Below are 23,334 nucleotides of genomic sequence, written 5' to 3'. Positions count from 1 at the left end.
TTTTAGTGCTAATCTAGCTAATTTAGCCTCTGTCACTGGCATGTTGAAAGTGTCCTGTTTGACCCTTTTCCATCACTTTTCTGCGTGATAGTCTTCTCTCTTTTCCTATTTACCTTTCCATCGTTGTAAATTTTTCTTCACGCGTCATTCCTTTTTTATCATGATTACCATTCTGCTTGAAGTTTTTATCATATTGATATGTATGTTTATTTGTCCTGTCAATAAAATACTTAGATCATGTCTAAATTCTAAAAGGTAGTTTCTACGCATTTAGTATACCCCACCATTCTTTTAAAACGCCCATGGCAATATTATGCAGATTGTGTCCGTTATAACGCTTGTAAATTTTCTTTGCCTTTCTACACTCAAAGCAGGGAAGTGGTTGAATCATTTTTCTGGAGCCAATGTGATTTAGTTTTGCTTCATATCAAGTTCTTGTGTTTTGATAGAAATCGTAATGTCAATCCCTGTCATTTTATGACGCTTAAAATGACACCATTCAATTGAATTGCAGCACATTTCAGCACAAACTTGTGGTAGAGCAGGAGATGTTGTATTACGCTAGCGTTGTGATGGGACAAAGCCTCATGAAAAACATGCAGGGAAAGAATGAGATAAGGAGAGACGCACTAGTCTGCTTTGTGAATGCATGCAGGTAATACCCGTGCTTTTGTACTGTGTTAGCTCCGTAACGTACGATTCACCCAGTTAGAATAATATACGACTGAGTGTAGACTGTAAACTGGGATTGCACTGATTTCTCTTATGTTCGCTCTGTTATGGTACAGAAAAAAGCTCGCCACTCTCTAAGCCTGTCAGATGAGACTGAAACCAATCACGACTTAGTTTACCCGCGTTTTCCTGTGCTTCGGGCAGGTTGCTTGTTTTACTAAACTTTGAATTCTCTTTGGCTCTTAAGGGTACAAATAAAGTTGCTGTTGTTGTTGTTTTTGTTGTTAGGGTATTTTCCATTTTCTTCTGATTAGCTAATGTAATTTCTCTGGTATCGGTTTCACGACAGTCAATCAAACAGCGATCTTAACCCTTTTACTCCCAAGATCACATAAGTAATCCTCCTTTTTGTCTGCCATACAATCTTATGTTAGCTCGGAGAATATTGGTATCGGATCATCTAACAATCCCCTTATTGATATTTTTCTTTTTTTCTCATTACCTGTCCGCTTGATATTCTAATATATTGTAGAGAGAAATACTGTTTCGGTCACCGATGGCAGTTAAGGGTTTATGCCGCAGATGAAAAACAAAATTACCAATTGAATGAATGCCACCCTCGGATAGAAGCTGCACCTAAGGGCGTGTATTCCAGCATCAGAGATTTTTGATTGAGTGTGGTTAGCTACATCATCCGTGATGCATATATCAAATCTAACCAAGTACGATTCTCAGCGAAAAAAGCGAAACGTTTGAAATTGAAACATGTTTCTGTTCGCATAATATTTTCCAGAGATTTGCCGTAGTTGTCGTCAATGATTTCAGAAATATGATTTTGAATCACCGCTGCTCTCGAATATAAGCCGCTTTATAAAGGCAAAAGCTTTATACTTCAAGTAGGTAAATGTAAGTTAATGCCGCGTTAATGACTCCGCCTGAGGTTAAACACAAAATCTACTTCTTTGCGCACGATTTCTCTGTGTCACATCTTAGGTTTGGGCAAAAAGCTGGAAACTACGATTTAGTGATTGCTGCTGCCCGTCATTACTGGAATGCTATTAAGCCATTCATTGTGGAGCCCATCGAACGAGAGCTTCTCAAAGAGCCCATGGAAGCTGTGTTGGAGTGTATCGCTGCAGTTGCTGCCAATGAAGTAGGAAAAGAGGATGACGTAAGTCGGCTGTCGAATAACACTGATTGATTTTTTTTTTCTTTTAAATACTTTACCTCAGCGTACTCCTGAAAATATTCATTAGAGCACAAAACATTTGTAAGTTCGTACCGTGTCGAACATTTCACTTTACGTGGTGAGCTGATTTATAAACGCAATTTGATTGGTTCTCACTTATGATTTATTGGAGGACAGACGAATAGATGACGTCACTATTAACAGCACTTTTGCTCTTTTATCGTATTAAATAAATATATGTCATTTGCCTTGATTCTGTTTAGCAAGAGATCACAGAAGACGTTAAATTGTGGTAAGAACATCAATGACACACTCGGCTGCTCCTCGTATGCGACTCTTTTGTTTTCACCATATTTTGACGTCATCCACGATCTTTTACGAAACAGACACACGGCAACATGAAATCTATTTGTTAATTATTATTACTTGAGATTTTATGGCGTAAATTCAGTCGAACCTCTGATAACAAAGAGCCACGAACGCACACACTCAGTCAAAGTCCATGCTACACACAAATCCTACGGGCCGGCTCTTTATTAGTCTAATCCAATCCGCTATATTTTTTTTTTTTTGGGTTAACATACAATAGACTTCAGCGCACTGACACCAATCGTATGAAACTGCAAAGGGTAGAGCTTCCAGATAATTGTAGGGTTTTCCTGCCTCTAATTTGCTCTAGATAGTTTAAACTAGAAACCGTGTCTATTGTTCATCCCATTAGGATGAAGATGAAGAAACAGAATCATCATCCCCAGAAAAGAAACCTTCGAAGAAACCCGTTAGCAGCAAGATCGAGAAAGAGAAGAAAACTAAAGATAAAACTGGGGGAGATAAAAAGAAGGAAAAGGACAAAGACAAAGATAAAGGCAAACCTGGTATTTATAACGATATGTTTGAACACCGCCATATCCTGTTAACCCTCTAACTCCCAAGATCTCATCAGCAATTCTCCTTACTGTTTGCCATACAATTCTTATGATGTCAATTTGGAGAATTTGGTATTGGATCAACTAATACTCCCCTAATTGGCATTTTACTTTATTCTCATCACTTCTATGCTTGATTGTATTGATATTGTAAGGAGAAATTCTATCTTGGTCACTCATGGGAGGTAAAAGGTTAAAATGGATTGAACAAAAGTGAGTGATAAGTCCTAAGTGTCTCTCTATAAGGTGTATGCGCTTACCGCAGATAGATCAAATGAGAGCGTGTTTGCATGTATCTGGTTTCTTTGTGAGTCCTAGAGACGCTTAACGGAATATGAGAAGTAGATAGAATTTCCCAGTGGCGCAGGCTTTTTGTGTATTGTTTTCGAAAACAGAAATATGTGCCAAAGATTCTATAAGAAATCCGTGTTTTGACAACTACCCATCCAGAGGGATGAGCAAATTCTTTCAGTTGGTACCTGATGTTATCTTCATGGACTAAATTTGACTGTCGCTAACGATAAGTATACTATTCTTCTTTGAAGGAGACAAAACTGGAAGTAAAGGAGTTAAGACTGAAAAACAAGATTCAAAAGAGAGCAAGTTGGGTGTAGAACAGGAGGAAAAACCTCCAGCGATACCAAGCGCTTATGATGAGGATCTGATGCTACGTGCTGCCATGTACGGAGTGTTGTTCCAGGCTTATGCTGACAAGGTGAAGGGGGACTATGCTCTCTTACTTTTTCTTAGTTATTTTTTCCTCGATAACATCCTTTTTATCTATTCAAATAGAATGCGACAAATGAAGGAATGGTTGTGCATTAGGTTTAACTCTCAAAAGTGATTTCCATGTAACTTCTTCCTATGGGTACCCAGCCATTATTCAGCAAACGGATTAGGAGCATTTTCAAACTTATCAAGTAGAAATTGTTATCTTGATCTGACACCAAATTATCTTAACTAATTTAAATAGAAGTGTGTGGCAACAAAAGGAGAGAATTGACCATCAGATTTTAGGAGATAAAGGGGTATAGCCTTTCTCGGGAGTGTATAGCGATCGTGAATGTCCGTGTCAGCGATGTAGTCATTTAACTCTTCTAACTAACCTCCACGCAACGTTAGATCAGGCTGGAATGTTGTTCCAGGGTTGCGGGGGGTAAAGCAAAACATTTTGTGAGGGAGGAGAGGTGCGGGAGGCGATGACCATCCATACTGAGTAAGGAATGAGGTCCGAAAATGTTCCTCGAGTGAGGTGTTTTGTGCCTGTTGGACATACAGTACCACTCAGGTATATTGCAGCACCTACACGCGTGCCAAGCGCGTGTAATACGTTGGAATAATGCGTGTGGTTTCCCGCGTGCAACTGTTACATTATACGCATATGGTTTTTAGGGGCAAATACGTGTATTTTAATTTGGTTCGCCTTGTCATTCACAAACGTAGAGTAATGTCTCTCCCTTCATATTTTTCCTTCCTGTCCTTCTGTGCGTCGACCACTGCACCCTTGACTTCCTCTTTCCGTTGGCGAGTGGTGTCACACATTTAGAGTGAGAAGAAATGGTTAACTTGCATTTAAGTTTCTTATCGTTTTGTGTTCTCAAGGGTGAGTGGGAGCAGGGATTACGAGCCATGGATCAAGCTGTCAAGGACATGCCGAGAACTTCTCACAGACTGTAAGTCTTAAGCAAGGTTGTTGAAGTTGGAAGAGTAGGAGTAAATCAGTAAGAATTAATATGTTCGTTGGAAAAGAATTGTATCTCTTGCTTGTCTCTTTTAGGTTGATCTTTAAACATCGAGTCATCACAAAAGCAAAGCTTGGACGAAATGTTGTTTTTGATATGGGAAAATTCAAGGTAAAACGCATTTCAAGATTCATTTTTTCACAAATGTTCTCAAAGTGAGGTGATATATGTATTGGCATTTACCACAGAAAAGGAATTTTTGTCCAAAGAACGTGACTATATTTGACTGATTAAAATATAAAGAAGGAAGTTAGAGCTTGATTCGCAATTAAGACGACTCTGATTTCCAAGAGAAGCAGTTTCTGCCGTCATATATCGTGAAGAATAATGTTCTATATCCTTTTGTTGTGCAGAATGAAAAAGAAGATGCAATTGCAGCCATGTGGCGACATGTGGCACTGAATTCCAAGGCTCCAGAGGATCAACTGTCTGCTTACCAAAATGCTATCGAAGCTCTTGAGGTATGTCAGTATTGCACAGGTGTTAAGGCTGCGTTTTCTTTTAGTGATATTTCTCTAACTCGCCCAGGGGAGAGATAATTTTTCTTTTATATAAAGCGAGGAAAAGTCATGTTTCTAAGAGTTGTAATGGTTATTAAAAAAGTTGCCGTTAAACTTGTATGTTCAAGATTCGTTAGAAGAAATGGAAAAAAAACCAGAGGGAATAAAGAAATATTTGCCGGTTAGCGCTATTTTGTAACGTAATACGTAATGAGATGGCGCTGTTATCATTTTCTAGCGTAACAATCAGTCCTGAAAGAAATGGAGAGCTGTTAACGTCACAATCAAATACAAAGCAATGTGCGAGAGTCGCTAACGCAACAGTCAACCACAGTGCGCACGAGTCAGAAACGTAGTAATCAAACACTTTACAGAATGCACGAGTCACTAACACTCAAACACGAAACGTAGTGTGAGTTAATCACTTAACAATCAAACACGAAACAGCGCGCACGAGTCAGAAACGTAATGATCAGACAGAAAACAGAGTGCACGAGTCACCAACTAACAATCAAACACAAAACAGAGTGCGCGAGTCACTTACGTAACAATCAAACACAAAACAGAGGGCGCAAGTCACTTACGTAACAATCAAACACAAAACAGAGTGCGCGAGTCACTTACGTAACAATAAAACACAAAACAGAGTGAGCGATTCACCAACTAACAATCAAACACAAAACAGAGAGCGCCAGTCACTTACGTAACAATAAAACACAAAACAGAGTGAGCGATTCACCAACTAACAATCAAACACAAAACAGAGTGCGCCAGTCACTTACGTAACAATAAAACACAAAACAGAGTGTGCGATTCACCAACTAACAATCAAACACAAAACAGAGAGCGCCAGTCACTTACGTAACAATAAAACACAAAACAGAGTGAGCGATTCACCAACTAACAATCAAACACAAAACAGAGAGCGCGAGTCACTTACGTAACAATCAAACAAAAAACAGAGCGCGCGAGTCACTTACTTAACTATCAAACACAGAACAGAGTGCGCGAGTCTCTAACAATACAATCAAAGACAAAACAGACAGCGCGAGTCACAAACTAACAATCAAACACAAAACAGACAGCGCGAGTCACTTACGTAACAATCAAACACAGAACAGAATGCGCGAGTCACTTACGTAACAATCAAACACAAAACAGAATGCGCGAGTCACTTACGTAACAATCAAGCACAGAACAGAGAGCGCGAGTCACTAACGTTACAATCAAACACAGAACAGAGAGCGCGAGTCACTAACGTAACAATCAAACACAAAACAGAGAGCGCGAGTCACTTACGTAACAATCAAACACAAAACAGAGCGCGAGTCACTAACGTAACAATCAAACACAGAACAGAGAGCGCGAGTCACTAACGTTACAATCAAACACAGAACAGAGAGCGCGAGTCACTAACGTAACAATCAAACACAGAACAGAGAGCGCGAGTCACTAACGTTACAATCAAACACAGAACAGAGAGCGCGAGTCACTAACGTAACAATCAAACACAGAACAGAGAGCGCGAGTCACTAACGTTACAATCAAACACAGAACAGAGAGCGCGAGTCACTAACGTAACAATCAAACACAAAACAGAGTGCGCGAGTCACTTACGTAACAATCAAACACAAAACAGAGAGCGCGAGTCACTTACGTAACAATCAAACACAAAACAGAGCGCGAGTCACTAACGTAACAATCAAACACAGAACAGAGAGCGCGAGTCACTAACGTTACAATCAAACACAGAACAGAGAGCGCGAGTCACTAAGGTAACAATCAAACACAGAACAGAGAGCGCGAGTCACTAACGTTACAATCAAACACAAAACAGAGTGCACGAGTCACTAACGTTACAATCAAACACAAAACAGAGAACGCAAGTCACTTACGTAACAATAAAACACAAAACAGAGTGTGCGAGTCACTTACGTAACAATCAAACACAAAACAGAGAGTGCGAGTCACTAAGGTAACAATCAAACACAGAACAGAGAGCGCGAGTCACTAACGTTACAATCAAACACAAAACAGAGTGCGCGAGTCACTAACGTTACAATCAAACACAAAACAGAGAACGCAAGTCACTTACGTAACAATAAAACACAAAACAGAGTGTGCGAGTCACTTACGTAACAATCAAACACAAAACAGAGAGTGCGAGTCACTAAGGTAACAATCAAACACAGAACAGAGAGCGCGAGTCACTAACGTAACAATCAAACACAAAACAGAGTGCGCGAGTCACTTACGTAACAATCAAACACAAAACAGAGAGCGCGAGTCACTTACGTAACAATCAAACACAAAACAGAGCGCGAGTCACTAACGTAACAATCAAACACAGAACAAAGAGCGCGAGTCACTAACGTTACAATCAAACACAAAACAGAGTGCGCGAGTCACTAACGTTACAATCAAACACAAAACAGAGTGTGCGAGTCACCAACTAACAATCAAACACAAAACAGAGTTGCGAGTCACTAACGTAACAATCAAACACAAAACAGAGTGCGCGAAACACCAACGTTACAATCAAACACAAAACAGAGAGCGCGAGTCACTAACGTAACAATCAAACACAAGACAGAGAGCGCTAGTCACTAACTAACAATCAAACACAAAACAGAGTGTGCGAGTCACTTACGTAGCAATCAAACACAAAAAAGAGTACGCGAGAGTCACAAACGGTACAATTAAATACAAAACAGAGTGCGCGAAACACCAACGTTACAATCAAACGCAAAACAGAGAGCGCGAGTCACTAACGTAACAATCAAACACAAAAAAGAGTACGCGAGTCACAAACGGTACAATTAAATACAAACACAAACAGAGTGCGCGAGACACTAGCGTAACAATCAACCATTGTCGGTCCACTGTCGGCCGACAGGTAGCCTATATTTCGGGCAAAACCTGTCGGCCGTCTGTCAGCCAACTGTCGGCCGACAGGTTTTTTGGGGAGCTCTTCTTCACAATTACCCAAAATAGAGCGCGCGAGTCACTAACGGTACAATCAAATAAAAACAGAGTGCACAAGACACTAACGTAACAATCAAACATAAAACAGAGTGTAGGAGACACTAACGTAACCATCAACCACAAAATAGAGCGCGCGAGTCACAAACGGTACAATCAAATACAAAACAGATTGCACGAGATACTAACCTAACAATCAAACACAAAACAGAGTGCACTAGACACTAACGTAACAATCAAACACAAAACAGAGAGCGCGAGTCACTAAGGTAACAATCAAACACAAAACAGAGAGCGCGAGTCACTAACGTGACAATCAAACACAAAACAGAGAGCGCGAGTCACTAAGGTAACAATCAAACACAAAACAGAGAGCGCGAGTCACTAAGGTAACAATCAAACACAGAACAGAGAGCGCGAGTCACTAACGTAACAATCAAACACAAAACAGAGAGCGCGAGTCACTAACGTAACAATCAAACACAAAACAGAGAGCGCGAGTCACTAACGTAACAATCAAACACAAAACAGAGTGCGCGAGTCACTAAGGTAACAATCAAACACAAAACAGAGAGCGCGAGTCACTAAGGTAACAATCAAACACAAAACAGAGAGCGCGAGTCACTAAGGTAACAATCAAACACAAAACAGAGAGCGCGAGTCACTAAGGTAACAATCAAACACAAAACAGAGTGGGCGAGTCACTAACGTAACAATCAAACACAAAACAGAGAGCGCGAGTCACTAAGGTAACAATCAAACACAAAACAGAGAGCGCGAGTCACTAAGGTAACAATCAAACACAAAACAGAGAGCGCGAGTCACTTACGTAACAATCAAACACAAAACAGTGTGCGCGAGACACTAACGTAACAATCAAACACAAAACAGTGTGCGCGAGACACTAACGTAACAATCAAACACAAAACTGTGCGCGAGACACTAACGTAACAATCAAACACAAAACAGAGAGCGCGAGACACTAACGTGACAATCAAACACAAAACAGAGTGTGCGAGTCACTAAGGTAACAATCAAACACAGAACAGAGAGCGCGAGTCACTAACGTAACAATCAAACACAGAACAGAGAGCGCGAGTCACTTACGTAACAATCAAATACAAAACAGAGTGCGCGAGTCACTAACGTAACAATCAAACACAAAACAGAGGGCGCGAGTCACTAACGTAACAATCAAACACAAAACAGAGCGCGAGTCACTAACGTAACAATCAAACACAGAACAGAGAGCGCGAGTCACTAACGTAACAATCAAACACAAAACAGAGTGTGCGAGTCACTAACGTAACAATCAAACACAAAACAGAGTGCACGAGTCACTAACGTAACAATCAAACACAAAACAGAGTGTGCGAGTCACTAACGTAACAATCAAACACAAAACAGAGTGTGCGAGTCACTAACGTAACAATCAAACACAAAACAGAGTGCGCGAGTCACTAACGTAACAATCAAACAAAACAGAGAGCACAAGTCACTAATGTAACTATCAAACACAAAACAGAGAGCGCGAGTCACTAACGTAACAATCAAACACAGAACAGAGAGCGCGAGTCACTAACGTAACAATCAAACACAAAACAGAGAGCGCGAGACACTAACGTGACAATCAAACACAAACCAGAATGCACGAGACACTAACGTAACAATCAAACTAAAACAGAGTGCGCAAGACACTAACGTATCAATCGAACACAAAACAGAGTGCGAGAGACACTAACGTAACAATCAAACACAAAACAGAGTGCAGGTGACACTAACGTAACAATCAAACACAAAGCAGAGTGTGCGAGTCATTAACCCAACAATCAAACACGAAACGGAGTGCACGAGTCACTAACTAACAATCAAATGCCCAACAGAGTGTTCGAGTTACTAACGTAACAATTAAACACAAAACAGAGTGCGCGAATAACTTACATAACAATCAAATACAACGCACACTGTTCGAGTTACCAACGTAACAATGAAATATAAAACAAATTGTGCGAGACGTGCGTGAGTCAATATCACAATAATCGCGAGTCACTGTCCACATGATACCAAAGTTTATAGAGAATCTGACGGACGATAAACGTGGTTCTCTCCCTTACATCACCCAACGTAAGTGCGACATACTTGAATTGGCTCCAATTCACCTCTGAGAGGATAGAGCTTTACCGTAGCCAGTGCATAACCATATAGTATATGTTTTCTCTTTAATACAGAATCCAGAGAGTGACTGGCAAAAGGTAGATTACTTGATGGAATTTGGAGAATGGCTATTTGTCAATGAGTATCCGGTGGAGGACGCTTTGGATCAGGTAGCTCAACTTTTTCTTTTCATTTCCGTGTTCATGTTTGCCAACGTTTCGTTCAATTTTTTTCTTCTTTTTTTCAGTTCCTTTGGGCATCTGATATTCTGCTGAACAAAACCTCAAATATAGAAAACAAGCAAGGTAAAGAGTGATATGAGCTGTATAACTACTAATGCGATGTATTATTAGAGAGCTCTTTGCGCGAGAGTCAGAAAACCAAAACCAAGGTTATCAAAGCTACCAATCTTTAAAAAAGGGTAGATATCACTAGAGCCAACCTAGGCGCTGTGAATGCGAGTGACCAAGCGGTGATCAATTGTACTTTTGTATCTGATTGGTGAGGAAGGAGGTGCGATTATTTCTAGAATAATCACCCAGCTTCATGACATTAAACCACGGCAATCGGATTTTCCTCGATACTTGATTTGAAAATTGCTCTTTGCATACATTGTCGTGTAAATTTTTTTTATTTTATCTCCTATCTTTCACCATAATTTGGGACAAAGAATGACAACATTGAATTGGTTTGAGGCTTTTTAAAACATAGACAAATTAATTATGAACTGTAAAACATGGTAAATTGTCAGCAATGAAAGGAATAGTGCGATAATAGCTTCTCTTCACAGCGAAAGTACAGAGACCGCGAAGTCATAAGAGCGTTTTACTTTGTTCTGTAACCTAATAAGGGTGATATACGTTTGCACACGCAACAAGGAGGAAAGATGAGAGACCTGGTCGTGATTGGCTTTAGTATTGCGTCTGATTGGGTTAGGGCGAGTTTTCTTGACCAAACACAGACCGCTGTGGGGCAAAACCAAAGCAATCGCGGGTTATTTTTGAAGCTTAGTGGAAAAGGGCTCTACTCCTGAGAGACAGGATTCTTGGAGTCTTTAAGTATCTTGAGAGGGATAGCACTTGTGTATGACCTGCAGTGCACAGGAATATAGATATCATGGTCTGATCTTTTCTTGAATGTATATATCATTTACCTGGCTGTCTAATATTTCAGATGATCACAATGATGTAAGGAGTGAGAGCGGGAGCGAGATAGATGCGTCTAAATATGTACCAGGGGAGCACCGCTCGGTCATAGGTGTGCGCCCCTCAGAAGTCACCGTGCAGGTACAAGACATCATTGACATCAGACAGCTGGAGACGTTGATGCGTCTTCATGTTATGCTGGCCCAAGTCGCTGGAAACTCGTCTCCACACTCTAGGGACTATGTGCTGTTAGCTTACGCCTTCCTCCACAGGATATGGCAGGTAAAACAAAATTAGCTTTTAACAATAATGTAATGTGTCGGTGGAGAGCAAGAGAACCAAAATCTCGTCATTAGAAAACGCGGGTCACAGTGGCAACTAAGCCACAGACCATCAACTCTAGAAGAAGAGTGTGTGAAATCAATAATAAATTAAAAAATATAATAATATCGTGGGAGATAAGGCGGAGTACAAAGCGTGCTATCCTTCCTGAAACCCCTGGCCTCGCGGTAGGCGCAATTTTTATGGGATTCGAGCGAGCGGAGACAATAAAACCCTTTTGGTTTCCCAAAAGCTTGTGTCCCCTCGCTGGGAAAACGCAGAAAAATTACGCTTTTCAGAAAAGCCATGAAATTCTGTACATGATACAGTGGTAACTTTCATGAGCGGACACGCTCAGAAGAAGAGCCCTGTCCGCTAGCGAGGGTGTCCTTAAGAGGGCAGCTACTTTACTATTAAAACTGCTGGATTGGTTTGGTTTTAAGTGAGCTGGCTATGCCTTGTGACTTTGCCTTGTCGTATATGATGGTGAAAATCATATCTTGTGTTTAGGTTTCAATCTCTTCAGCTGAGCGAATACAGAAGGAAGGAGGAAAACCGGGGGAGATAGCTCAATCTAAAAAGGGAAAAGACAAAGGGAAGGAATCTAAAGAGGTCCGTACATCGCTGAACTCCGTTCAGTATTTACGTATGTCATGTTGTGGTGAATGGTTAGATCCCAGGATTACCAGTGATTGTTAGGTCTGTGACAGCGAAATACTTATCGACAACCTTAGCGGTAATCATCGTGGAGTTCAATTGAGGAGTTGTTGGTTGGTCATGATTTTAAATCTGAACAGTTTATGAAAACGGACTGATAAGTTTCGCCGTCGTGTCATCGGCCGTAACCAGTTTCCCAGAGTTAGCTGTTGAAAGCAGGTGTACAAAAGCCGTGTTTGTTACACTGATTATGCTCTTACATGATGTAAAACATGTAAATGGCCGATGAGAACAAATATTTTTATGTAAGTAGCCTAAGCCATAAATATTTGATAGATAACCGTTGACTTTTCTGTTTCACTTTTTGTTAGTCTCAAACAAAAGTGGATAAATCGACAGTGAAGACATTATTTCCAAGCACAATAGAAGGATGGGCTACTTTTGAACTTTCGGAAAAGGTAAATGGAACCTTTTTGCTCTCGAATGCATCTGAATTGCTCACATGTTTTCGCGAAATGATTTTATCCTTAAGCGTCTTGATTACACTGTTTCAATGATAGTCTTAAAACTCTCCGATTTTTGAAGAGTTTTCATCGTTATTTGTTGCATTTCCTCTCTGGCTCGTAGCTTCAGGAATATTTCAAGTGTGACATCACAGGGACAATGATTAATAAAGCAACCTTCTTGAAGCCGGTAAGCGTTAGAAACAAAGTTAGAAGTCAGTTTCGTTTTCAGTGTAAAGGCTACAATAAATGCGGCCCCGGAAATACGAGAAAGAAAATTTTAGGCCGCTTTGATGGAAAATAATTTTTGTCTCAGACTCCATTTTCTACCGTTTTCAAGATCGCTCCTCGGCAAATGATGAAATTTGTTTTACGAGGTTTAAGTGACTCTCTCCACTGACTGGTCTCTTTTCACTTCCCGTAATTTCTCTTGAGAAATATCTATGATAAGTTTTCCACTTTGAAGTCAGAGCGAAAATGTGTCTGATGGATCAAAGAATCCACGATTAAGAATAGTAACAGCCATTTCTCTTTGCAATTCTAGTGGGTGTCGCTTTGTAATAACTACTGCTGTTGTTTTTATTATAATTATTATTACTATTATTATTATTATTATTTAATAGATATTTCATAGCAGTGTTATTTTCCTTTTCAGATGCTGAGTCTGTACTACATGCAAGCGTTGTTCCGTGATCTACGTGACCTGGGATATCACCAGTTAGCGCTACCTGTTGTTGCGATGCAACAGCTCATAGCGGACTTGGTATTTGACAATAGCCAGTTAAAGAAACTTGTTCATCTCAGGTGAAAATTCTCCCTAAGTCTCTGTGTTTTCATTTCTTCCGTTATTCCTCTCACTACTCTGAAAATTAATTTGATTTTCACAATCTTCCTCTTCCTCCTTCTCCTTTTCTATCTTCTGAGCTTTGAGTCTCTGTTCCTGTTCGGCTGACCACCTCTAGTTCTTTTCGACCCTCCACGCACGCATAGTGAAATACGTAAGAGGGCCATTCTGATCAATCTGTTACCTTTGTCTCTCACAGCATTTAGATCCTTTTCCACCTTTCCTATGTGTTTTAAATTGGCACATAGAAGTGCGATAAATCAATAAATCGCCAAAGATAACGAGAAAGGGCTTTTGTAAAGTTGATAGTGTGACTTTCCGGGCGGGGCTAGTTCTGAAGAGTATTGTTGTTTGGATAACTGATTAACTTTTCAGCGACTTGAACGGATTTCCCCATTGAAATTAGGTAAAGAGTTTGTCAGTCGAACGTCAGCAGCTTGTAGAAAGTAACTGTTCAGTTTTCAACTAATCTTCTTCATTTCTTGTGGGACAATCGGCAACAATTGCTCAGTTTGCCGTGATTTTATTGGCTGTTACAGTGAGAGTGTTCTGTGGGGTTTACAGGTCAAATAGCTAAACCGTTGAAAAATATTGAAAACATCAGAGTCGAAGTGTCCAGATTGATATCGCGCTCAGTACTCCCGCTTAGAGTTACATATCAGTAAAACAACGCTTTTGCTCCCATGTCTCAAAGGATTAGTTTACCGAAGTTCGCAGTAAACGCTGGCAAAATTTCAAACAACGTTCCTTTTCTTCAAGCCACTTGGTTCACATTTTTTAATTAATGTTGCTGTTTCAGGGTTATGTGGCCGTCCAGTGAACTAATTAATTATTTCTACTCTAGAGCCTTGGAATTATGTCAGGAGCTAAACCTACCCTCGGGCGTGGCCTATCACGAGAAGTGTGCTGGCCGCATGTTATTGACAGAGCAAGAGCAAGCCAAGTGAGTCGATTAATACATAGCTTTTTGATTACGTTCTTTGACTTTCCTTTCTCCTAGATAGAGGTCTGGAAAACAACTTAATACTTCGAGGGTTTTGTGTGAGGTTATAATCACAAGGTGATCAATTACGAGGAAAGAGCATTTATTTAATTAACAATCAATCAATCAGTTAATTAATCTTTATTTTTAAATATGCTTTATGAACAGTCCACGTTAAAATGCAATTAAGTTAAAAAATCTTCCACGTTGGGCTGCTCTCTGATCTATTGTTCCACAAAACCGTGAGACCCTAGAGGTGTAGGTGTTCTTACTATGTACGCAAGAGTTTTGCCAGGAAATCGCAGCCGGAAAATATTCGTTAAGTCTCAAAAATGGGAACACAAAGACCACCACTTTGAAGGCTTTTTCTTAAAAGGCTGATATTTGATTCCGTTATGGTTTCGAATTTATTTCATCCTTTTATTGTTAATATCGTCACTTGTTTTGGTTTTCTCCAGATCCCGAGAGGAAATCGAGATGTGGAAAGAAAAACAGCGCCAGGTGAAAGCCGAAGAAGAAAAATCCAAAAACAACAAAAGTGTCATGTCTGAAGCTAGGACATCAAATCTAGTAATCAGACCTCAGGCGCCCGGCGCAGCGGATATTGTTGAAGAGGAGTCGTGGAACAAACATAAATGGGTGATGAGTGACGTGTGTTATCGAGAATTATGGACTGAGCAGGCTGAAATACTTATCCGGCAGGTACAGCTGACCGAATGGTTACTTTTTAAATTGTGTCCAATAAGCATATACATACAGTTCTCTTCACGTTTCAAATGTTTGTGGTTATCCTTTCCATTTAGGGTCAGTTTCTGCCGGCTCGACAGCTATTAAGCGAAGCAAATCTGTCAGCAAGGGTAAGTCCGTTCGGACATCTTCATGAATCTCAGTCACATTTCTTTGTACAGCAAAGGAAATGTCAAATATGAATCCGAAAAAAGTCGTCTTTTGTTCTTTAAATGTACGACTCGAGCGTGCGTTTGAAGAACCTTTTGTGATTGAAGGCCAGACTATTACATTATAAAGTTGCAAACAAGACTTTAAGCGTGAAGCTCAACGAGTTTGGTTATGGATTATGAAAGATATGTGATGACTCTGGAAAAGTTTTCCTCCGGTTCAAAATCTTGGTTTTATTCGGATTACCAGTCGTTCTTCCTTTTCAACTACAATTTAATAGAATTTTTGAAATAACAGAATTATTTAATTCAGGGGCGTGGTTTCGTGTGATTTTATCAGTAAAAGCAGCGCAGGATTTTTACGGGTGTTGATTTGTTTGATAAACTTGTCTCTTTCTTTCTTTCTTTCTTTCTTTCTTTCTTTCTTTCTTTCTTTCTTTCTTTCTTTCTTTCTTTCTTTCTTTTTTTGACGTTCAGGCGTTTGACGACAAGCGAACTCTTGCTAACATTCTGGTGCAATTATCGGTTATGGCTTTAGCAGAGTCAAACTGGGGACAAGCTACTTCACTGTTACTTGAAGCGCAGGTTCGTGTCGTTTAAATTTGTTTATTACGCCACCGGATTTCACTCGTGAGCGAAATAGATCTCTGCAACAAAGCTGTGTTAATGAGGTTATCATCTCAAGATTCCTAAACATGCCATGAAAAACTTTCTCTTCTGAGTAGGATCTGTAGTGGGATGAACACCGGTAGCTGTGATGGCAGCGTGTGGCTACGCTTTCAACCTTAGGCCTCATAGACTACTCGTTAGGGAAACCAACCAACGTTTGAGTGGGATGAGTCCACTCTTGCAGAAGTCTGCAATCTCTGTTTAGACTGTCTGAAGTGGATAAGCTATGAAGATCAGCTTATTAATAATCGAAATACGATTTAATCAAACCTTGAGGAGAAACACTTCACCAAATCCGATGGCTCAGATTGTTACAATATTTTCGTGATGTTGTATGTGCCTGTGTTCTTCGTAGAAACTTCATGGAGATCAAAGATTTTGGCTGGCGACTACGTTGCTGCTGTGTGAAGCCTCGTTAGCTAAAGTCGACAAGAATTCCACCATGTTAAACACGCCAGACCCTCCAGCTAAGGACAGGGTAATCATCTTTTCTTTCCTTTTCGTCAGGCTTTTCTGGGAGAATGTTTTTCGAGACACTCTTACACAATGACTGGGCACAAATCATACCAGAGGTTTAAGGGCTCCCTCCTTAAGGTGGTAACTTGTTGGGGGGGGGGGGGGGGGGGTCGCGACCTCATTTATTGTGTTGTGTTCTTGGGTAAGACACGTAACTTTCACACTGCCTCTCTTCGTAAGGGCTATAACTGAGTATCAGCGAAGTAACAGGAAAACCCAGGCTTGTCATTTGAAGCCGGTTGTCAGACCATTGTGCAATTTGTGAATTGTGATCGAAGCCTAATTATTACATTTTTTTAAGGGGGGGGGGGGGGGAGGAGGGGAAGAGATAACATGCGATGGACTAATACCCCATCCAGGAGTGAAAGTATTGCTCCCTGTGGCTTCTTGTTAAGAAACCGGGGTAAGCTCTTGTAACTAGGCAGGTTTATCCCGTTTACAAACATAACCCTGCGCTTTGGATACAAATTTAGATACATTCTGAATGTAAGGCATTGATTAGAAACGGTTTAGGTCTCCACTTATGCAAATTACCTCTTTGAGAAGGTTACTTCGTAAATCCCAATCATAGTGTCTCATTTTTTCAGGCACGCAATATTTTGTTACGTGCAAGAAATGTTTTTCGGGACTTGGCTGAAGACAACCCTAATAAAGCCAATATGGCGGAATACATCGAAGCGGTCCTCGCAGCGAGGTATGTACTGCATCGGCTGAGAGCTGTTAGGGAGTACTTGCTGTAGACTGTGGAATAAAGACGAAAGAATCTTCAATTGACAAAGTAATGCTAAATTACTAGACATTTGACAAACATCTCAAGGAAACAGGGACGCCGCTAAATTAACATACATCACTTGCTAGGCGCACGGAAAGAAAGGCCCACGTCCAAGTCAGAATTTTACAACCGAAAGGTTCGGTTGCAGACAACGGTTTTTTGCATTACGATCTAAGAGTCTTGGCTGTCGGTGGTGTTTCTTATTTCCATTCCCGGCACAATTAAACTTTTCTCAGATTGCTGGAGTATTGTCGTCTCTTGACAATATCTCAGTAAATAACCCTTTCAGAGTTCTGAAAACCCAAAAATTCAGAACTAGGCCAGATGCTAAACCTGTCGTGGGAAATTGAGTTTCATTTGCCTATAAATAGAGATCATTTGCAGTGCAAACGCTCGCACTTCTTATTTTATCTCTATGACTCCAAAGGGTGATAAGCATCTAATTTCTCCTTACAATATCACCCTCGAACTACCAGCTAAAGCTACAAGAATAAAGGAAATGATCACCAACGTAAGAAGCTCTTTATTGACAGACAAATTCTTACAGCCAGCACCTTATAAAATGTATGAGAAACCTGCTCTACACACAGCTATCGCCACTAAGATTCTGGTTTATTCCGTCCTGTTTCCTCTGTACCAAAGATCTGTTTGATTTCTTATGAATGTGTTCATTTCAGGCTGGGTACTTTACTGTCTGATCACGCTGTCAATGATCCTCATTTGAGAAAGCAAGAATATGCCCGCAAGGATTTGATTATCGCCTGCAAGGTGGGTGATCCACATGCTAATTCTCTATTTACGTTGATTTGTAATTTCGTGAACATTTTACTTCTTTTAATATGTAATTTTCTTTAATTGAGTTATATTTGTTTCTATTTCTTATCTACCGGTATTATTTATCAGTGGTAAATAACAGAATGATTATAGTAATAATTTGTTTGTAAATCAGTCAATCTAAAAAGCCCTCAATAAGTCCATTCTTTTTATCAAAATATATTTTTTTATCCTTATGTTTTTTATAAAGGATATTGGTTTCACTCTCAAATTTAGAAGAAACCTAAGATTAAAAAAATATGACTCTTGTGTTGTCTTTCTCTGATCACAGCATCTGTCCCGTGCGGCGGAAAAACTTAGCACATTGGGTCGCAAACGAGAGGCTGTTAAGGTCATGTTGAAACTTGTAGCCATCAAGAGAGCCTTTGCTGAAGATAGTATCACCCCTGAGGAAAGACAAGACAATCTTCTCGAGGTACCCACACAGGCTTCCTCGCACGGGCTGTTTTACGCAGTCAAACTCGCGCGCACGAAGCTAAGAAGGATACACGCATTTCTCAAGTACACCTAAAAATCTCATGATTTCGCATGAAATTTTCTTGATTGGGAACTACCTTGCAGGTATCAAATTCACGTATGAGCAGAAACACAATCGTGATGCACATATACGTGGACGCAGTACACATGATAGGTTTGTCTCACTTGTTTATCGTGTCGTTTTTTTTAGGCCTTCGATATCCTGAAAACAGCTGTAAGTCTATCTAATGCTGTGTTACATGATGTCCAGTCCGTTTCCAGTCTGTCAGAGGTGGGTGTCGCTATTCTTATCACTTCATACCTAGAGTTATTCCAAGGTACACTTATGTCGAAATGTGCTTTTTCTTTAGCTCCGTAACCTAAGCCTGCCTGTTCAGCGAGAGGCGGTAGACGCAAAGCTTGTCATCTCAAAGCTGATGGTTGACATGTTGAAACTATTTTCAAGTGAAGATCGAGGAAAACGAGAATTAGAGACACAGAAGGGGAGCATCGAGAAGGTAAGGAAAGTTTTTACTCAGGAAATGAAACTGATATTTATTGTCTGTATCCTAATTGCCACCCCATTCATATTGCCTTTTCTCTTAGAGTTAGTGTTTTTGTGAGAAAATGACCGGCAAAGCAAGATTGAATTTGTTTGTGTACGACGAATTCGTCTTGATTGTCTAATTGACGCAAAAGTTGTCGACGGATTTTTGTTTTTAACGAAAACGTTTATGTTTGTTTGCTCCCATACGCTAAGCTTAAGTCCAAAGAGAATTGTGGGTGCGATTAACGCGAAGTAGGGAATCCTGTATCATTTATTGATTAGTGGGTTTCAAGCGAGCCAATCAGATCAGTTCATGATTACCTATAGTCGGCTGCGAGTGTTTAATGCCAAAAGTTGCTCTTTTTATAATTCAATATATTACATTTTGCAGTAAACATAGTATTGGGAAAGAAAAGGAACTAGTTGATTTTGATTCCTTTTTTTGCAGATGATAGACGACTACGTTGGTGTGGAGCCCCCGCCAACTGAGAAGCAGAGAAAGTGGCGAGAAGTAACGAGGTAATTTTTGAACAGATGTCCGCTTTTTTTTGTTCCATTGATTTCTTCATTATACTCCAAAGTGATTATTTTCTTAATTTCTTTCGAATTGTTGCCATTGTAGGAGTGTCCCATTAAACTGCGATGATTATTTCATCAGTTTTCGACTGTAATTTACAAAATTTCGTTAAACGTGTTGTTTCTGTTTTACTCAGTACCCCATCCATTCCTCATTCCTTACTCTTGTTACATTTTTCTTTTCGAAGAACTCTCGCCGAGGATACTTTGATGCAGCTATCGATGGCGCATGGCCTTACGGGTAACGTGGCATATCTCCGGGCTAAGGTAAGGAAAATGATACAAGATGAAGACGACTTATTTGAACTTGACACGGCATAGAGCAATTGTCAATTTAGGTTCGAAAGTAATCCAAGATGGACCTTCAGCACGCAGCATTCTTTTTCATTCCCCGGGACACAAAAGATTTGTTTGTCTGTGCACACTCGCCATCAAAGGTAGACTTGAGGGTTAGGCACAAAACTTTGTATCCGTAAAATTCGACACAGCCGCTGCGTGATAACGGTTTATTGCATTGGTTTTGCATGAATTCGCTCTGTGATTTCTGTAGAAAACTCGCGCCACCTTGGCGACCACTAAATGTAAAACAAAAAGATCAATCGTTAAATTACGAATCGGCCGCTCAAGTTTCCTCGAGCTCATGGCAAACTGCTGATTTGCGTGGAATTGTCATAAACTCCTTGTAGTATTTTCCTCTATTCTGTTCTTTCAAGGAAAGGTGACCTGCATGTAACCATTCCTCGCATGTTGTTTCCAAAACAATTATTTTTTTTCATATCTTTGAAACATAAAAGAAAGTTATTCTGTTTAGCTGATCAACGGTTTGTACTCTTTCTTCTTCTACCTTGGCAGACACTTTACATACTTGGCTGCTGCCTGGGTGTACTAGCGGCGCACACGGCTCCTGATTCAGATACCCAGTGGAAAGAACTAGAGGTAGGGCAAATAACACTTTCGCTCGTCTTGTGCACGTAACAATCCATAAGGTTAAGTTTCTCACTAGTCGAGGAACCGTTCATAATCCTAATATAGATATTTTTTCTTACGTTTGCGCCAGAGGCCGTGCTGAATTCTAGCTGAATTGCAAAGTATTTCAGGCTAGTTTTTAATAGAATGGTCAACTTATTTTCAACTGGAAGCATAATTCGTTTGTTTCGCTGACTGAACACAGTAGCAGAGAGCAAACTGACATGTTAATAAATAGGAAGGTTCGTTTGTTACAAGAATTCTGCGGCTGTGAGCAAACTGACGGTGTTCAAAACCAGCTTTAGATTAGCCAACAGTTTTACATAAGTGTTGACTATTTTTACGAAAACCTGTAACAAACTGTGGACGACCAAGTATTTGACTCAAACAACTTCTTTCTAAAGAAATCTCTGATTGATAATTTGACAGAACATAGGATATAATACCTACAGAGGACTTAACGTTTTGTAACATATTAACAGTTATCACACGATGAAGAAGAAGAAGACAGAGCAGCCAAGCCTTTAAACCCGACCGTTGCAGATTCTGCAACGGGTGACCAGGGCACTGGCGATACGGAAATAGAGGCTTTTCCGAATCCATCAAGAGAGTTTATTAAACTCACCAATCAAGCACTTCAGTTAAATGTAAGCTCCTTCATGTCATGCCATGTTATCGCCTTTGAGCATGTCCACAATGCTAAATTTTCCCTCCCTTTCAGGCTGAATTTTCAACTTCTAAGAGATATCTTAGCCAAGCAGTGGAATGTCTGTCACAGTGTGTACAGATGGGACTTAAACACGGCTTCAAAGTTAGTACATTTTAAGTAATGTTCTTAGTTAGTAACTCTAGTTGATATGTCGAGGTAGGATTTATAATCCTCTTCGGAGTTAAGTAGATTGCTCGTGTGAGTTCGTTTTCGTGGCAGTACCGCCTTTGTCACGCAGGTGAGGCCTTTTCGCTAAATCCCGCTAACTAGTACTTGGTACAAGGTGGTAAGCCTTGCGAATCTGTTAACCCTTTGCAATCGGAGCTCATTTAGGTTTCTGTAGCTTGAAGTGAGTAGGAACATATTTTGCTACTCTTCCTGGATAGAATGTCAATCTACCAAAGATTACCCAAGAATTTTGTACTAGAACTTAACACAAATGATCTTCTAAGAGGCCACCCCTTGTTTCACGCGCACGTACTAAAATCATGTGCTATATTATTTCATTGTTTTAGTATATACTGAGACAACTATTCACCTTAGTGTCGGAGGCTAGCGGTGGATATTTACCTCGCCGCTTCGCTTTCGGTCAACATCCACCAATAGCCACCTCTATTTCGGTGAATAGTCGTTAACTATATGCCCCCATCTGTATGCGAGATGTGGTAAGTTATGTCTTCTTTTTTTCTCGGCCTTGGTCAGGATATTGTTTGTGAGGCAGCTCGTGAACTGGTGGATTCTATTGGCGCTCATGATCCACTCACCTCCTCGCAATATCTGGCACTGTTTCAGGTATCTTTGACGGTTGAGAAACTTTTCATAGTTTTATTTCAGTCAAACTTTAGCCTGTATTTCTGTAGGATCCTTTTGGTATAAGTTTTGTTCAATGATGTTGTTGATGTTCGTTTAATGTCCAAGTTTAATTAGGGAGATTACAGTCTTTGATTTTTATCATCTACTTCATTCAAAATGAAGTGTTTGTTGTTGTTGTTGCACTTGTTGTTGTTGTGATAGTGGAGAGCATTTTATCCGGCGATAACAGATCATTTCATCACAGGGTGAAGCGTTAGGTTTTGTGGTAGGGATCATGGACTTGAGCGATTTTCTCTTCTGTATGAAGTGTCCTTCCTTTGCTATTTAAAGCCAAAATTTGTAGCTTCTCTTTTTTAGAGAGAAGTCTAGGGACAAGGCAACCATGGCTGTATCCTTAATCTGGAAAAGCGTTGTAACAAATCAATGCCAATCCCTGATTTAGCCAAAACTGTATTGCGAAGAAAGGGGTCGTTACACAACTAACGTTAAAACAGCCTTTCTCAGTGAAAACATAGGATTTCTAGGCAACCATGTAATAAAACACTCAAATAGTTGAAATAGCCGTGCAAGCAAGTACAAATATCCATACGCAGTTGACTATTCACTCGGCACATTAAAGACGTCTGATATCCAATTACCTTCACTTTTTGTCTTGCTTAGAGTTGCCATGCATCTCAGGTTCTGGAAGGGGTATTAAGACGAGTTCAGCAGGACCCTTCTGTGTCGCGTCAGGCAGCCTTACTACACCAGAGAAAACTACTTACTAACATGGAGTTCTTGAGTGATACATCATCGAGTATTTTGGCCTCAAATTCTAACCATCTTGCCGACTGTGAGGTAAAGAAAAAAAAAAAAGTCTACTCAAGAGTCGTTGACTAACTCCAGATTCAATACGATGAAAGGCTTATGGAGGTTTCGCCCCATTGCAAGTTTGCTCCTTATCGCTTCGCCATCATTACGACG

General features: G+C 40.2%; 1 protein-coding gene across 2 annotated transcripts in view; it reads left to right on the top strand.

Annotated features, from left to right (window-relative positions):
* Nucleotides 1–23,334, top strand: part of LOC113667457 (cilia- and flagella-associated protein 46) — a 45,650-nt gene that overhangs the window by 13,691 nt on the left and 8,625 nt on the right. For both annotated transcript variants that reach the window (XM_089196152.1, XM_089196151.1), the window contains exons 21-51: nucleotides 515–655; nucleotides 1,666–1,843; nucleotides 2,583–2,736; nucleotides 3,333–3,502; nucleotides 4,390–4,460; nucleotides 4,565–4,640; nucleotides 4,883–4,990; nucleotides 10,240–10,335; nucleotides 10,413–10,470; nucleotides 11,339–11,592; nucleotides 12,142–12,243; nucleotides 12,660–12,746; nucleotides 12,916–12,981; nucleotides 13,447–13,595; nucleotides 14,480–14,578; nucleotides 15,076–15,319; nucleotides 15,421–15,474; nucleotides 15,991–16,098; nucleotides 16,538–16,660; nucleotides 17,286–17,392; nucleotides 18,148–18,238; nucleotides 18,576–18,719; nucleotides 18,972–19,052; nucleotides 19,132–19,278; nucleotides 19,756–19,826; nucleotides 20,072–20,150; nucleotides 20,736–20,819; nucleotides 21,332–21,496; nucleotides 21,571–21,660; nucleotides 22,261–22,350; nucleotides 23,032–23,208. In XM_089196152.1, coding sequence (XP_089052278.1) covers nucleotides 515–655; nucleotides 1,666–1,843; nucleotides 2,583–2,736; nucleotides 3,333–3,502; nucleotides 4,390–4,460; nucleotides 4,565–4,640; nucleotides 4,883–4,990; nucleotides 10,240–10,335; nucleotides 10,413–10,470; nucleotides 11,339–11,592; nucleotides 12,142–12,243; nucleotides 12,660–12,746; nucleotides 12,916–12,981; nucleotides 13,447–13,595; nucleotides 14,480–14,578; nucleotides 15,076–15,319; nucleotides 15,421–15,474; nucleotides 15,991–16,098; nucleotides 16,538–16,660; nucleotides 17,286–17,392; nucleotides 18,148–18,238; nucleotides 18,576–18,719; nucleotides 18,972–19,052; nucleotides 19,132–19,278; nucleotides 19,756–19,826; nucleotides 20,072–20,150; nucleotides 20,736–20,819; nucleotides 21,332–21,496; nucleotides 21,571–21,660; nucleotides 22,261–22,350; nucleotides 23,032–23,208 — 3,664 coding nt within the window. The remainder of the gene's footprint in view (nucleotides 1–514; nucleotides 656–1,665; nucleotides 1,844–2,582; nucleotides 2,737–3,332; nucleotides 3,503–4,389; nucleotides 4,461–4,564; nucleotides 4,641–4,882; nucleotides 4,991–10,239; nucleotides 10,336–10,412; nucleotides 10,471–11,338; nucleotides 11,593–12,141; nucleotides 12,244–12,659; nucleotides 12,747–12,915; nucleotides 12,982–13,446; nucleotides 13,596–14,479; nucleotides 14,579–15,075; nucleotides 15,320–15,420; nucleotides 15,475–15,990; nucleotides 16,099–16,537; nucleotides 16,661–17,285; nucleotides 17,393–18,147; nucleotides 18,239–18,575; nucleotides 18,720–18,971; nucleotides 19,053–19,131; nucleotides 19,279–19,755; nucleotides 19,827–20,071; nucleotides 20,151–20,735; nucleotides 20,820–21,331; nucleotides 21,497–21,570; nucleotides 21,661–22,260; nucleotides 22,351–23,031; nucleotides 23,209–23,334) is intronic.

The sequence above is a fragment of the Pocillopora damicornis genome, chromosome 2 (genome assembly GCF_964200805.1).
Source record: "Pocillopora damicornis chromosome 2, jaPocDami1.2, whole genome shotgun sequence".
Lineage (NCBI taxonomy): Eukaryota > Metazoa > Cnidaria > Anthozoa > Scleractinia > Pocilloporidae > Pocillopora > Pocillopora damicornis.
This window is presented reverse-complemented; position numbering and strand designations above follow the sequence as displayed.